At 43.9% G+C, this 16,635-nt stretch overlaps 1 protein-coding gene across 2 annotated transcripts in view; it reads left to right on the forward strand.

The window, feature by feature from the left end:
* Positions 1 to 16,635, forward strand: part of LOC124003413 (endothelin-converting enzyme 1-like) — a 50,059-nt gene that overhangs the window by 13,626 nt on the left and 19,798 nt on the right. Inside the window, exon 2 of one of the 2 annotated variants that reach the window (XM_046311658.1) lies at positions 12,848 to 12,931. In XM_046311658.1, the coding sequence (XP_046167614.1) occupies positions 12,848 to 12,931 (84 nt within the window). Of the gene's footprint in view, positions 1 to 12,415; positions 12,932 to 16,635 lie in introns of those variants that run through there. The other variant, XM_046311657.1, reaches the window with a different exon arrangement.

Raw genomic sequence — 16,635 nt, forward strand, 5'->3', positions numbered from 1 at the left:
TATATAGCCTCGTTAATGTTATTTTATTGTTATTTTTTTATTTATTATAATAATTTTTACTTTAGTTTATTTAGTAAACATTTTCTTAACTCTATTTATTGTCGTGTCTTTGGCATCATTAACCTCTTCAGTCTACCCTCTACTTTTTCGAACATTCTGTTAAAAATCGCGCAACATTTCAGCGCCCTGCTACTCATGCCAGGAATATAGTATATGCATATGATTAGTATGTGTGGATAGAAAACACTCAGACGTTTATAAAACTGGTTAAATCACGGCTGTGGCTTTAACAGAACGTGCGTTTCATTAAAAAGTGCAGGAAAATCTGATCACTGAAAGTGGAAAAATATATCCATCCGCCGCTTCAACCCATTGTTATGGGCGAAAGACATTAAATATGGCTGAGGTTGCAGTACCTACAGCTTCCACACGATGTCAACAGTCTTGTCATTTGCCTAGGATTTGTTTCTTGGTCAAACAAACAAGAGACAGCCCATTTCTTCCGGTCTCCGACCGGATATTTTGGTTGAGAAATACACGGACAGTATTTCAAGATGGAGCCCTATAGAAAACATTTAGTCTCGTGATTAATTTGATCGCTTATTAACGTTTACTAATACCTAAAGTTGCATTACAAAAGTATTTCGAAGTGTTTTGTGAAAGTTTATCGTCGACTTTTTGAATTTTAAAAAATGACGTTACGTTATGAAACGCTATTTTTTTTTGTTTATCACACAGTCTACATAGAACGATATCTAGGCTATATATATGGACCGATTTAATCGAAAAAAAGACCCAATAGTGATTATGGGACATCTAGGAGTGCCAACAAAGAAGATGGTCAAAGGTAATGAATGTTTTATATTTTGCGGTTTGTGTAGCGCCGAATATGCTAATTATTTTGTTTACGTCCCCTGCGGGTCTTTTGTGGTGTTAAATGCTATCAGATAATAGCTTCTTATGCTTTCGCCGAAAAGCATTTTAAAAATCTGACTTGTTGCCTGGATTCACAACGAGTGTAGCTTTAATTCAATACCCTGCATGTGTATTTTAATGAACGTTTGAGTTTTAACTAATACTATTAGCATTTAGCGTAGCCCATTTGCATTTCCAGAGCTCTAGATGGGACGCCTGCGTGCCAGGTAGGAGCAAGAGGTTAAATTGAAGACTGTTATTTTATCAAATCAATTCTCTGTAGTTATTATTGCGTGATTAAACTAATCATGTAAATGTAATTAACTAGGACGTCGGGGCACCAAGGAAAATCTTCAGATTACAAAGTTATAATTTTCCTAATATAACTCTTCAGATATTTTAATATCTGATCAATTAGTCTTCTAATTAATTAATTATTATTTACCTCAGTCTCATTCCAAACGTCATAAATTGTTGGTTATCTGCACAAACCCAGCCTTTACTATGAATCATCCATACACCAATTGTCTTAATCATTTATTTACTAACTAACTAAATAATCACAGAAACGCATAAACAAACAAACAGTAGAGATGGTTACAAAGAAATGATAGGGTAGGTTCCCTAGTGGGTTAAGCCGATATGACGGCTCGGTGGACAAAGGGAAGTGGGTGTGGACTGAGAAGGGCGGGAAAGACAAAAGAGACACTACACAGTTGATAGTTATATTAATTTAAATGCAAAGTTCAACCAAGCGTCTCTCTGCTTCCCTGGAGTCTTTCGTGGTTGGAATAGATACTTCAGAGTACCATTCAGAAATGTTCTTATAGAATAGCTGTTTCGGCAGTTGTTGGTCTTCGCATCTCATGTTCACATAATTTCTAGCTGAAGAATAGTAATTAGTATCGAAGATTTGCTCTTATTCTGTCGGGATCGATAGTCTCAGAGTTGAACAATTTCCACCCGTGTAGCCAATGCTCCACGTGGGATGGGAAGGAATTCAACAACCATTACAACCTTAGCTTATACCGAGGTTTTTGTGGTCTCTACTCAACCTTCGCCCCCTCAGCTGACCGATGTACGCTTGGTCTGAAGAGGATTTCTTCAGGTGGGGGTTTTATTCATAACAGTAGAAAAGGGCTGTCCCATGAGCCAGATCATGTCTGTGCTCCTGGGGGAAGGCCAATGACTTAGTTAAACTTTAAAGTGAATACAGTTCTCTCACATTAATGGTTTAACATGGCATCACATCATTTCACAAATAGTTGAATCTTTACTAATTTATTTTATACAATAATTAGATGTAAACCTCAACGGAGGCTCCTGTATAAACAGAGTTATGGTAATGTGGCTGTATTGTCTTTCATGAGGTCACAAACATGAAACAAAACGGATCGGGTCGTAGCTGGCTTCTCCACCGACCGTTTACACAGTCTTCAAAACATGGATATTGTTCAGTTCTCAAGTTCTGTGATGTAGAATAAGTTCATTTGTTCTCTCTGCGTGTCTCTTTCTGCATGGGCAGGGGGAGAGAGTCTCCTCCGGGAATTTACGACCTGAGATAACAGAACCTGGATGTAGGAGAGGAGAGAGGGGGAAGGCACTTGCTATACCCAAAGAGGGCCACATCATGACATTATTGAACTACATTGTAGATTGTATTTCATGGTAAGGTCTACCACACCCGTTGTATTTGGCGCATGTGATAAATAAGATTTGATTTGTAATGTAGTTATTCCTGGCGAATGCTCCTGTGCCACACATAATTGTCTGATTTGCAGGATCAGTGTTGAATTACTGACACATGCTTGTGGTTTACAGCCATGCTCAGAAGCCATGGCTTCACTATGTTCCAAGAATCCTGGAATATTGACCTCTCATAGCCATCTGCTGCTCTGAGACACATCCACACATGCTGTGGAGGAACACAAGCAAAGACAATATGTAAAGTCATGTCCCAGACCTAGTCAATGAGATCATGAGAAATAATAGTCCATGGTTAGTTAATAAGATGATAGTTGGAGCTGTTTTGTAAGATTTCAGTGCATCCTTTGATGTTATTGATAATACATTGTTATTGAAAAAACTCCCTTGCAATGGCTTTACATCACCTGCAATCACATGGTTGGAGAGTTATTTATCCAATAGAACCCAGAGAGTGTTCTTCAATGGAAACTTCTCTAGCATCAGATATGTACAGTGTTGTGTTTCTCAGGGCAGTGGGGCCGTTAATATTCTCCATTTTTACTAAAGATTTGCCACTGGTATTACACAAAGCTAGAATGACTATGTATGTGGGTGATTCTAAATTTCAGCACCCAAAGCCAGTGGGCTCTCTGAAATTCTAAATAAGGAGTTACAGTCAGTATCAGAATGGGCGATTATTAATAAATGGGTCTTAAATACATCTACATTTCACATTTACACTTAAGTCATTTAGCAGATGCTCTTATCCAGAGCGACTTACAAATTGGTGCATTCACCTTATGACATCCAGTGGAACAGTCACTTTACAATAGTGCATCTAAATCTTAAAGGGGGGGGGGTGAGAGGGATTACTTATCCTATCCTAGGTATTCCTTAAAGAGGTGGGGTTTCAGGTGTCTCCGGAAGGTGGTGATTGACTCCGCTGTCCTGGCGTCGTGAGGGAGTTTGTTCCACCATTGGGGGGCCAGAGCAGCGAACAGTTTTGACTGGGCTGAGCGGGAGCTGTACTTCCTCAGTGGTAGGGAGGCGAGCAGGCCAGAGGTGGATGAACGCAGTGCCCTTGTTTGGGTGTAGGGCCTGATCAGAGCCTGGAGGTACTGAGGTGCCGTTCCCCTCACAGCTCCGTAGGCAAGCACCATGGTCTTGTAGCGGATGCGAGCTTCAACTGGAAGCCAGTGGAGAGAACGGAGGAGCGGGGTGACGTGAGAGAACTTGGGAAGGTTGAACACCAGATGGGCTGCGGCGTTCTGGATGAGTTGAAGGGGTTTAATGGCACAGGCAGGGAGCCCAGCCAACAGCGAGTTGCAGTAATCCAGACGGGAGATGACAAGTGCCTGGATTAGGACCTGCACAGCTTCCTGTGTGAGGCAGGGTCGTACTCTGCGGATGTTGTAGAGCATGAACCTACAGGAACGGGCCACCGCCTTGAGCAGTCTCAGTTGAATGACTAGTCTTGAAACCTGATTGATTTGGATCAAGAAGGTCATTCAGAGAGAGATAGCGGGAGAGCTGGCCAAGGACGGCACGTTCAAGAGTTTTGGAGAGAAAAAGAAGGGATACTGGTCTGTAATTGTTGACATCGGAGGGATCGAGTGTAGGTTTTTTCAGAAGGGGTGCAACTCTCGCTCTCTTGAAGACGGAAGGGACGTAGCCAGCGGTCAGGGATGAGTTGATGAGCGAGGTGAGGTAAGGGAGAAGGTCTCCGGAAATGGTCTGGAGAAGAGAGGAGGGGATAGGGTCAAGCGGGCAGGTTGTTGGGCGGCCGGCCGTCACAAGACGCGAGATTTCATCTGGAGAGAGAGGGGAGAAAAAGGTCAGAGCACAGGGTAGGGCAGTGTGAGCAGAACCAGCGGTGTCATTTGACTTAGCAAACGAGGATCGGATGTCGTCGACCTTCTTTTCAAAATGGTTGACGAAGTCATCTGCAGAGAGGGAGGAGGGGGGGAGGAGGATTCAGGAGGGAGGAGAAGGTGGCAAAGAGCTTCCTAGGTTAGAGGCAGATGCTTGGAATTTAGAGTGGTAGAAAGTGGCTTTAGCAGCAGAGACAGAGGAGGAAAATGTAGAGAGGAGGGAGTGAAAGGATGCCAGGTCCGCAGGGAGGCGAGTTTTCCTCCATTTCCGCTCGGCTGCCCGGAGCCCTGTTCTGTGAGCTCGCAATGAGTCATCGAGCCACGGAGCGGGAGGGGAGGACCGAGCCGGCCTGGAGGATAGGGGACATAGAGAGTCAAAGGATGCAGAGAGGGAGGAGAAGAGGGTTGAGGAGGCAGAGTCAGGAGATAGGTTGGAGAAGGTTTGAGCAGAGGGAAGAGATGATAGGATGGAAGAGGAGAGAGTAGCGGGGGAGAGAGAGCGAAGGTTGGGACGGCGCGATACCATCCGAGTAGGGGCAGTGTGGGAGGTGTTGGATGAGAGCGAGAGGGAAAAGGATACAAGGTAGTGGTCGGAGACTTGGAGGGGAGTTGCAATGAGGTTAGTGGAAGAACAGCATCTAGTAAAGATGAGGTCGAGCGTATTGCCTGCCTTGTGAGTAGGGGGGGGAAGGTGAGAGGGTGAGGTCAAAAGAGGAGAGGAGTGGAAAGAAGGAGGCAGTGAGGAATGAGTCAAAGGTAGACGTGGGGAGGTTAAAGTCGCCCAGAACTGTGAGAGGTGAGCCGTCCTCAGGAAAGGAGCTCAAGCTCCTTGAAAGGCATCAAGCTCATTGATGAACTCTCTGAGGGAACCTGGAGGGCGATAAATGATAAGGATGTTAAGCTTGAAAGGGCTGGTAACTGTGACAGCATGGAATTCAAAGGAGGCGATAGACAGATGGGTAAGGGGAGAAAGAGAGAATGACCACTTGGGAGAGATGAGGATCCCGGTGCCACCACCCCGCTGACCAGAAGCTCTCGGGGTGTGCGAGAACACGTGGGCGGACGAAGAGAGAGCAGTAGGAGTAGCAGTGTTGTCTGTGGTGATCCATGTTTCCGTCAGTGCCAAGAAGTCGAGGGACTGGAGGGAGGCATAGGCTGAGATGAACTCTGCCTTGTTGACCGCAGATCGGCAGTTCCAGAGGCTACCTGTCATGTTTTGTCATTAATTATCATGTCTTGTCCCTGTGCTTCCCCTTCTATTCGTTTCCCTCTGCTGGTCTTATTAGGTTCTTTCCCTCTTTCTATCCCTCTCTCTCCCCCTCCCTCTCTCACTCTCTCGCTCTCTCTTCTCTCTATCGTTCCGTTCCTGCTCCCAGCTGTTCCTATTCCCCTAATCAATCATTTAGTCTTCCCACACCTGTTCCCGATCCTTTTCCCTGATTAGAGTCCCTATTTCTCTCCTTGTTTTCCGTTCCTGCCCTGTCGGATCCTTGTCTATATTCACCGTGCTGTGTCTATGTATTGTCCTGTCGTGTCGTGTTTCCCTCAGATGCTGCGTGGTGAGCAGGTGTCTGAGTCTGCTAGGTTCAAGTGCCTTCCCGAGGCAACCTGCAGTTCTTGATCAAGTCTCCAGTCTGTTCTCGTCTTTACGAGTAATATTATGCTTTTTGTTTTGTAAAGTATCGTTACTGGATTAAAACTCTGTTTTCGCCAAGTCGCTTTTGGGTCCTCATTCACACGCATAACACTACCGGAGACCTGGAACTCCACGTGGGTCGTGCGCGCTGGGACCACCAGATTAGGGTGGCCGCGGCCACGCGGTGTGGAGCGTTTGTATGGTCTGTGCAGAGAGGAGAGAACAGGGATAGACAGACACATAGTTGACAGGCTACAGAAGAGGCTACGCTAATGCAAAGGAGATTGGAATGACAAGTGGACTACACGTCTCGAATGTTCAGAAAGTTAAGCTTACGTAGCAAGAATCTTATTGACTAAAATGATTAAAATGATACAGTACTGCTGAAGTAGGCTAGCTGGCAGTGGGTGCGTTGTTGACACTACACTAATCTAGTCGTTCCGTTGAGTGTAAAGTCTAAAACTAAAAGCATTGTATTTGTTTCAAAACATTCTCTAAGACCTACACCTCAACTGGAGTTGTACATAAATGGTGTGACCATTGAGCAAGCTAAACTCCAAGGTATAACATTGGAATGTCAATTATCATGGTCAAGTCATATTGACAGAATTGTTATGAAGATGGGGAGTGGTCTATTATAAAAAGATGTTCTGCTTTTTTGACACAAATCAACTGTGCTAGTTGTTCAGTCTCTGGTCTTACTGTTCGGTAATACATCAAGTGCAACAAAGAAAGACCTAGTAAAGCTGCAGCTGGCTCAAAACAGAGCAGCACACCTTGCCCTTAACTGCACATACAAAACTAACATCAACAGCATGCATCCCACCTTGCCCTTAACTGCACATACAAAACTAACATCAACAGCATGCATCCCAGTCTTTCCTGGTTGAGGATTGATGAGAGATTACCTGCTTCTCCTAGTTTTTATGAGAAATATTACTGTGATGAAAATTCCATATTGTCTGCACAATCAAATCAAATTCAGCTCAGACACCCATACATACCCCTACCAGACATGCCACCAGGGGCCCATTCACAGTCCCCAAGTCCAAAAGGAATTCATGGCAATGCACAGTTTTATACAGAGCCATGATTGCATGGAACTCCCATCTTCAATTACTCAAGCATACAGCAAAATTACCCTTAAAACAGATTAAACAACTAATGAAACGGCAGGGGAGTATGAGGGGACAAACACAAGCAAACACCATTCTTTTGTTGTATTATTGTATTTTTTACTTGTATTGTTTGTATATCATTGTATTTTACATTTGTGTGACTGTCCTTGTCCTTCGGTGTTTTGTTACTTGTCATGTTTTGTGTTTTTTTTGTGGACCCCAGGAAAGATAGCTTCTGCAAAAGCTAATGGGGATCCTAATAAACCAATACTAACACCACGGGACCAAGGGATCACTTGTATATGGTTGTTGTGGGTCATGTGGGGTTAATTTACCTGACGAAGACCATGTCAGTTGACCTGTTGTTTGTGTATCACAGTACATTTGAGTCAATAATCACCTTTGGGTGCAGCAAAACAGTGAACCAGCATTGTCTTTCATTCTATGCACCAAACCCAAACAGGCTTTAAGAAATCAGAGTGAATGTGTCCTTTCTTCCTGTTAGGATCTCATATAATTACTATATTATGGAATGCCTATGATCTCACACTACCACTATCTGTGGCCTTGGTAGCAATATAGAGGTGTTCTCATTGACAAAGCCTATTGACAGGATACACACTTACACAGGTGCTTTTGGTGATTCACAAAATAACCCCTTAACCCCGACTAGCCTTACATTAGTCACTCCTTCAACTCTCAACAGCAGGAAACGGAATACCCCATCACCATTGGTCCTTTGATGCAGTGTTGTTAGCTGAGGCAATCTGTGGCAATATGGGGGGATGCGGGCACATCTGCAAACACATTAGTGTCAGGATAGTGTCTAAATATGAGTGTGTGCTCTTGGGAATGACTGTACGTTAGGTGGGTTTGTGCCAGTTAACATCCCAACTTATTTAGGCTTAGTACCGTAACGTGATGCCTCAACTCATTGACAACATGTATTTATTGTAGATTGTGACTGAAGAGTTGCAGATGTTTTTTTTTCTCCATACAAGGAGGCTTATGGACAGCCATATAAAACCGAAAAGGATAAGAAAATGTCTGTCATTGGGATCTCAGTCATCAGTTATGCAAATCAAATCCCATTGTATTTGTCACTTGCTTCGTAAACAGGTGTAGACTAACACTGAAATTATTACTTACTGGCCCTTCCTAACAAAACCGAGAGAAGGAACGAGAAATTATTGAAAAATAGGAATAAATACACAGTTGGCTACATACATGGGGTACCAGTACCGAGTCGATGTGCAGGGTGTACGAGGTCATTGAGGTAAATATAGGTAGGGATAAAGTGACTAGGCAACAGGATAGATAATGAACAGTAGCAGCAGCGTATGTGATGAGTCAAAAGAGTTAGTGCCAAAAGGGTCAATGCAGATAGTTAAAAAGTAACCAATAGCTACCTGAACTAACTATTTAGCAGTCTTATGGCTTTGGGGTAGAAGGTGTTCAGGGTTCAGTTGGTCCCAGACTTTCTGCATTGGTACCGCTTGCCATGCGGTACTAGAGAGAACAGTCTATGAATTGGGTGCCTGGAGTCTTTGACACTTTTTCGGGCTTTCCTCTGACACCGCCTGTTATAGAGGTCCTGGATGGTAGTGATGCACTGGGCCATACGCACTACCCTATGTAGGGCTTTGCGGTCGGATATCAAGCAGTTGCCATACCAAGCGGTGATGCAGCCAGTCAAGACGGTCTCAATGGTGCAGCTGTAGAACTTTTTTAGGATCTGAGGGCCCGTGCAAAATATTTTCAGCCTCCTGAGGGGGAAGTGGTGTTGTGCCTTCTTCACAACTGTGTTGGTGTGTGTGGACCATGATAATTCCTTAGTGATGTGGACACAGAGGAACTTGAAGCTCTCGACCCGCTCTACTACAGCCCTGCTGATGTGGATGGGGGCGTGCTCTGCCCTCCGTTTCCAGTGGTCCACGATATGCTCCTTTGTATTTCTGACATTGAGAGGTTGTTGTCCTGGTACCACACTGCCAGGTCACTGACCTCCTCCCTATAGGCTGTCTCATCATTGTCGGTGATCCAGTCAACCACCTTTGTGTTGTCAGCAAACTTAAAATGTGTTTGAGTCGTGTGCGGCCATGCAGTCGTGGGTGAACAGGGAGTACAGGAGGGGACTAAGCACGCACCCCTGAGGGGCCCCCATGTTGAGGTTCAGCATGGCGGATATGTTGTTGCCTACCCTCACCACCTCGGGGTGGCCCAACAGGAAGTACAAGATCCAGTTGCAGAAGGAGGTATTCAGTCCCAGGGTCCTAAGCTTAGGGATGAGCTTGGAGGGCACTTTGGTGCAGCATTCTGACGTAGTTGTTCCTCTTTTCCAGGTGGGAGAGGGCAGTGTGGAGTGCAATAGAGATTGCGTCATCTGTGGATCTGTTGGGGCAGTATGCAAATTGGAGTGGGTCCAGGGTGTCTGGGATGATGGTGTTGATATGAGCCATGACCAGCCTTTCAAAGAATGTCATGGCTACCGATGTGAGTGCTATGGGGTGATAGTAATTTAGACAGATTACCTTGGCGTTCTCGGGCACAGGGACTATGGTGGTCTGCTTGAAACATGTAGGTATTACAGACTGGGTCAGGGAGAGGTTGAACATTTCAGGGAAGATGCTCTTAGTATGTGTTCTGGCAATCGGTCTGGCCACACAGCCTTGTGAATAAAAACCTGTTTAAAAGTCTTACTCACATTGGCTACAGAGAGCGAGATTACACAGTCATCTGGAACAGGTGGTGTTCTCGGGCACAGGGACTATGGTAGTCTGTTTGAAACATGTAGGTATTACAGACTGGGTCAGGGAGAGTTTGAAAATTTCAGGGAAGATGCTCTTAGTATGCATTCTGGTAATCCGTATAGCCACACAGCCTTGTGAATAAAAACCTGTTTAAAAGTCTTACTCACATTGGCTACAGAGAGCGAGATTACACAGTCAACTGGAACAAGTGGTGCTCTTATGCATGGTTCAGTGCTGCTTGTCTCGATGCGAGCATAGAAAGAAATGAGCTCATCTGGTAGGCTCGTGTCACTGGGCAGTTCTCGGCTGGGTTTCCCTTTGTAATCCATGATAGTTTGCAAGGCATAGTAGGATTCGATCTTGGTCCTGTTTTGACAGTTTGATGGCTCATCGGAGATTGTAGCAGGATTTCTTATAAGCATCCGAATTAGTGTCCCGCTCCTTGAAAGCGGCAGCTCTAGGCTTTAGCTCAGTGTGGATGTTGCCTGTAATCCATGGCTTCTGGTTGGGATATGTCCATAAAGTCACTGTGGGGATGACGTCATCGATGTACTTATTAATGAAGCTGGTGACTGATGTGGTACATTCCTTAACGTTATCGGATGAATCCCGGAACATATTCCAGTCTGTGCTTGTGAAACAGTCCTGTAGCTTAGCATCCGCTTCATCAGACCACTTGTTTGAGTTTTTTTCTTGTAAGCAGGAATCAGGAGGATAGAGTTGTGATCAGATTTGCGTTTTGTTTCTGTGTGTGGAGTAAAGGTGATCTAGAGTATTTTCGCTTCTAGCTGCCCATGTGACATGCTAGTAAAAATGAGGTAAAACAGGCCACAAGGAGCACCGCCACTGGATGTACATTTTCTTTGCTTATGGCCCTATACAGCTCGCTAAGTGCTGTCTTAGTACCAGCATCGGTTTGTGGTGGTAAATAGACAGCTACAAAAAATATAGATGAAAACTCTCTTGGTAAATGGTATGGTCTGCAGCTTATCATGAGGTATTCTAACTCAGGCGAATAAAACCTTGAGACTTCCTTAACATTAAAGATCAGCACCAGCTGTTGTTAACAAAGAGACACACACCTCCCCCTTAGCCTTACCCGAAGCTGCTGTTTGGTCATGACGATGCATAGAAAAAACAGCTGGATGTATGTTATCCATGTCCTTGTTCAGCCAAGACTCCAAGAAACATAGGATATTACAGTTCTTCGGGGAGCCCGCTTGTTTAACTCTCTTGCGCCGTCTCTTCCTCTTTCAAGTCCTGGGGATTAGGGGCCTGGTCCGGAATGAGCAGTATATTGCCGACTTGTTGAAGTAGAAATCTTAATCCAAATCGAGGTTAGTGATCGCTGTTCTGATGTCCAAAGTTATTTTCGGTCATAAGAAATGATGGTGGAAATATACAAAAATAAAGAAGTTAAGATCAGGGTAAAAACACACAAAATAGGAGCCCGTAGAATTGGTCAGGAGCCCGTAAAACGGCAGTTATCCACTGCAGCGCCATCTACTTCCACATACACTCATACACATTATGATGCTGAGAACTGAAGCTCACTTTAGTCTGAAAATGTACTTGAAAACCACTAAAAATAAGTGGTTGTCACAGAAGTCGTCTCCCAGTCTTTTTCTCATCCCTCTCATCACCTCTGTGTGTCTCCCACCATCTCTCTCTCTCTCTCATCAAAATGGTCCCTCCACAGGGTGATGATAGGACTGAGCAAGACCTTGTTAAGGAGAGCCAAGTATATCAGTGTGGGCGTTGGTGGGCATGTTTTATGAGTGGCCTTGTGGAAGTTAACAGAACACTAGTGTTTGTCCTCTGTGCTGTTCAGGCCTTGTGATACTGCCGGTAGATTTGACTGGCCCTGTCCGTGTAATAGAAAGCTGGGTTTGGTTTGGTAGGAGTGGAGTGGAGTCTGCAGTTTTGCTGTAGGCTGGTGTAGCAGTTACAGCTGCCTATTTGGTGTCTGAAGTTGTATAGCTGTTGACATGAGTAATAGGTGTAGGTAACTAAGCTTGATTTAGGGGAAGTGTCATGGATTAGATTGAATACAGGAGAAGAACTAGTACTACACTTTTAAATTATAGCAATTTACCTAATTACAAAGGTCAGTTCCAATATCAAACCTTTCCCCAAGCAGTAAAAACATTATTTTAAGAAATTAAGATTTCTCAATGTCCTTCTTGGTGTAGGGTTAGAGAGGGTAAGGTTTGAAACAATCAACTGTCATGCCTATCGGATGACGGTAACCCGGGCAACTACTAAAAGTATGCATGGGAGGGCATTTCCATCCAGACTCCACCCTCTGGTCTTGAAAGTCCTATGGATAGGAGAGTGGGAGGGAACTAACGTACAAGAGTTTCCTCCCTAAATCTATATGAAACCACTCTGTGGAATGCACACACTCCCTCTCACACACCCTCACTCTCAGTCACATAAGTCGATTAAGTCTATGCTCCTTCCTGTTTTTCGCGAGTTCCCTCTCTGTTTTGTTTCTTGTTTGACGAGGTTGGGCTAAGTTGGAGCTCCAGGAGAGCATGTACTGAAGGAGGGCTGAGCAGAACAACATAGTTGCTAGAGAGGAAGGGCTGTTTCTTTGAAAACCTTTGCAGGACTTTTTAAGTGGAGAGTCTTGACGGCGCCCACGAGATTAGACCCCAGGAGTAGCCGAATGACGCAATGGGGGGTTGTTGAGTAGGGGGTTAGGGGGTAGGGAGGTGGTGAGAAGAGGGTAGGAAATACTGGGGCGCTAAATGTAATATTCCTTCCCCTGATCTACATCACACACATCCTGACTGTAGGAAAGGAAAGGAGAGGGCCTTAAGGAGCATGGAAGCACTGAGGGAGTCTTTTCTGCATTTGACCTTTCAGATGTCCACGTACAAGAGGGCCACTCTGAACGAAGATGACCTGGTAGATTCCAACGGGGATGAGTTCTACCCCCCTGCCATGCAGGTAGGACAACTATTCCTTTGTATAAAAATAATGGACGAGCTCTGACACATGACAAGTCTGTCTAGATGCACTCATTCTGCTGCTTGTTGTTATGTTATGATCTGCTTGCATTGTATGACAAATTACATTCCATTCCAAATAAATGCATTAGCTTTGAGCTAATCAAATTCCAGTTCTTTTATTATCTTTGTGAGGACTTTGAGCGTCATGGTATTTCCTGAGAGCCTGCTATTCTGTCAGCCTTGTGCTACATTCAACACAGAGAGCTACTTGAGGAGAAAGACTATTATCTCCTGATGCGCAGACTAAAAAAACTACCCTTTATAGAGGCCCATACAGTATCTGCATTTCTGGGTGCTTCAAAAAGCTTGGATAATCAGTTGCAGAGCCCATCCTACAGAACAGATGTCTCAAGTTGCATGTGTTTCTATAATATTTGACAGGCAAGGAGGAGCTCACTGCTTGTGGTATCCTAGGTTTTCTGTTGATACAAAGTCTGTCAGATTAATACTTTAGTTAATCATATTTAAAACCAATGTGTTCACTGTACCTGCACTGGTAAGTGGAGAACTGCACTGTTATGATAGGATTTTCAGCCCACAGATGTAAGTATATGAACACATTCCATTCCTAATTCTATGCTTACAACTCTGAATCACTGTGCAGGATTCTTCTTTCTCCCCTGCACTAATAAAGTCACTAATAATCACAAATGTTTAACAGAGATACACTACATGACCAAAATTATGTGGACACTTGCTTGTTGAACAGCTCATTCCAAAATCATGGGCATTAACATGGAGTTGGTCCCTCTTTGCTGCTATAACAACCTCCACCAGATGTTGGAACATTGCTGTGGGGACTAGCTTCCATTCAGCCACAAGAGCATTAGTGGGGTCAGACTCTGATGTTGGGCGATTAGGCCTGGCTCACAGTCGGCGTTCCAATTCATCCCAATGGTTTTTGATGGGGTTGAGATCAGGGCTCAAAGTTCTTCCATACCGATTTCGACAAACCATCTCTGTATGGATCTCGCTTTGTGCACGGGCGCATTGTCATGCTGAAACAGGAAACAGCCTTCCCCCGAACTGTTGCACAAAGTTGGAAGCACAAAATAGTCTAGAATGTCATTGCATGCTGTAGTGTTAAGTTTTCCATTCACTGGACCTAATGAGCCTGAACAATGAAAAACTAAACTTTACAGTTGCCCGAATGCATTGTGCCATGCAGCGTTCTCCTGGCATCCTCCAAACCCAGATTCGTCCGTCGGACTGATAGATGGTGAAGCGTGATTCATCACTCCAGAGAACACGTTTCCACTGCTCCAGAGTCCAATGGTGGCACACTTTACGCCACTCCAGCCAACGCTTGGCATTGCGCATGGTGATTGTAGGCTTTTGTGTGGCAGCTCTTCAGTAAGGTCATTCTACTGATAATGTTTGTCTATGGAGATTGCATGGCTGTGTGCTCGGTTTTATATACCTGTCAGCAACGGGTGTGGCTGAAATAGCGAATCCACTAATTTGAAGGGGTGTCCACATACTTTTGTATATATAGTGTATATCCACTATCCACTGATCCACTCCTACACTGATTAAGTAGGAGAAAGCAGAACAACACGCTGCACCTACTGTGGACTGTTGACAAAGGTATCACTAGATAAAGGTCTTTTGAATACACTGTTGCCTAATTTTTTAGAGGCTGCAACAACAATAACTATGTAACTGAGAATCATAACAGGTTATACAATGGACCTGCGCTGTCTGAGTCAGTGGCTTCACACATGTCTGGCTAGAAGTCTGTTACACTAAATAATTTCTGTTTTCATGGTTTCAATATTTCCATTTTACTTCAGCCAGCTCTTTTCCTTCTGCTGAGAATCTGAGCTTCCTCTGAAATCTGATCATTCCTAACATATTTTCCCATGGCTAAGAGAAGAAATAAAGTATGTTTCAGAACGTTTAATTTCCAAAACATTTTTCTACCATCACATTGTGCAGTGGTTTTTACTGTGAGAATCTGTGATAAAGCACAGACCTCAACCACACTGATTTGGCAGAAGTAGCTTCTCAAATGCACACAGAAATACAGATTAAAGTTTTTTTTAAACACCCAAACCTCTGAAAGTGGGGGTGGTAGGTAGCCTAGCAGTTAAGAGCGTTGGGCCAGTAACCGAAAGGTCGCCGGTTCAAATCAACGACCCGACTAGGGGAAAAATCTGTCGTCATTTCCTTGAGCAAGGTACTTAAACCTACTTGCTTCTGTCTGCTGAATGACTAAAATGTAAATGTAAAAATCAAAGTCTGGAGGATTACGAAGCCTGTTGTGGCTTTGGCACCAGAGCTGCTCACATTCAGTGTGACGTTTGAACTCTTGCCTTAGCTAATGAGACATAATTACATTATTTAACAGGTCTGGGATAATTGGTTTTCACAGGGTGTGTAAAACGTCTTGTTTTGAAAGCGCCTATGTAGTATCTCTATGAGGCAGATACATTTATTCAAGTGCAAAAATGTACTACAAAGTGTAAATAGGAGAATTTTGGTCATGAAGTCAGTCTTATCCAAAATGGAGATTTGCTAGATAGAGGAAAAAAATGGTATGTCACGGAATGAAGGGTACCATAGCAGTTTTCCATGGGTTGAGATTATTTCCATCCTGCCCACAGCTGGCAGCACCCAAGTAATCATCAATTTGGAGAGGAGCTGCACATGACCTATCGTAATGCCCATGGTCAATTTGGTTTGACATTGGATATCCCTTTGGGGCTAGTTAGGGACCATCAGTAAATGACACAATGTACATAGGACAATATTTTAAAATGTCAATAATGTGCAACATGAAAATATTGTCCCTTAGCTTATCTCTGGGGGGGCAGTCAATAAATGACACTATCGAATGTCAAGCCAACATTACCACAGTTGCGCACCAGCTGGCTGAAGCTAAATGGCGACTTCAAGACACAAGGCCTGTTTAGACTGTTTTAAGTTATCTAGAAGGGTGAGTGAATAACTCTACTGTTTAGGCAGAGTGAACGTACAAACGCTTGACACATACAAACACACACACACACAAGAGACACACATTAAACCATCCCCCCCAGACCACTCTTGTTTGGATTCAATCATGGCTGCTGCATTTCTTAATGACCAAGCTGAAAATCGAGGCAAAATCGTTTTCAAAATGTCCCCTGGATAATAATGACATGTTTTCTGTGGGGCCTGTGTTTTTATTTTTCCGACTGCTGGCTCTTTCAGTTAAAAAAACATGACAATGTCCTAGTTCATCCATTTTGGAAAGTGCTCTGCCTTCCCCTTATCTGGGGCAGTGGCACAATTTATTTTAATGATACCTTCTGAAGAACTAGAAAATTATGGACAAAAGATGAATACATTACCTTTATATAGAGGTGTGTTGAAAAGTGATATGGTATATAATCTGTTAATAAAACCATGCTGTTAATAAAACCATTTCAACCATAACCAGAACATTCACACAGTACTAGTGCCTCTGTGGTATTGAGTGTATCATCTCTGACCAGATAGCGGATACCATTCATCATCGGATCATAGAACATAGTGGTTTGTTTGCCTGAGTACTGTGGTTAAGGGTGACTTGTGTACCGATCTTTGTAACCTTTACACACATAACCAGTGTATGTGTATCTATGGAGATGACACTGTGGTGCCCTGTGCTCATTGCAG

The sequence above is a fragment of the Oncorhynchus gorbuscha genome, linkage group LG18 (genome assembly GCF_021184085.1).
Source record: "Oncorhynchus gorbuscha isolate QuinsamMale2020 ecotype Even-year linkage group LG18, OgorEven_v1.0, whole genome shotgun sequence".
NCBI classification, from domain to species: Eukaryota; Metazoa; Chordata; class Actinopteri; order Salmoniformes; family Salmonidae; genus Oncorhynchus; species Oncorhynchus gorbuscha.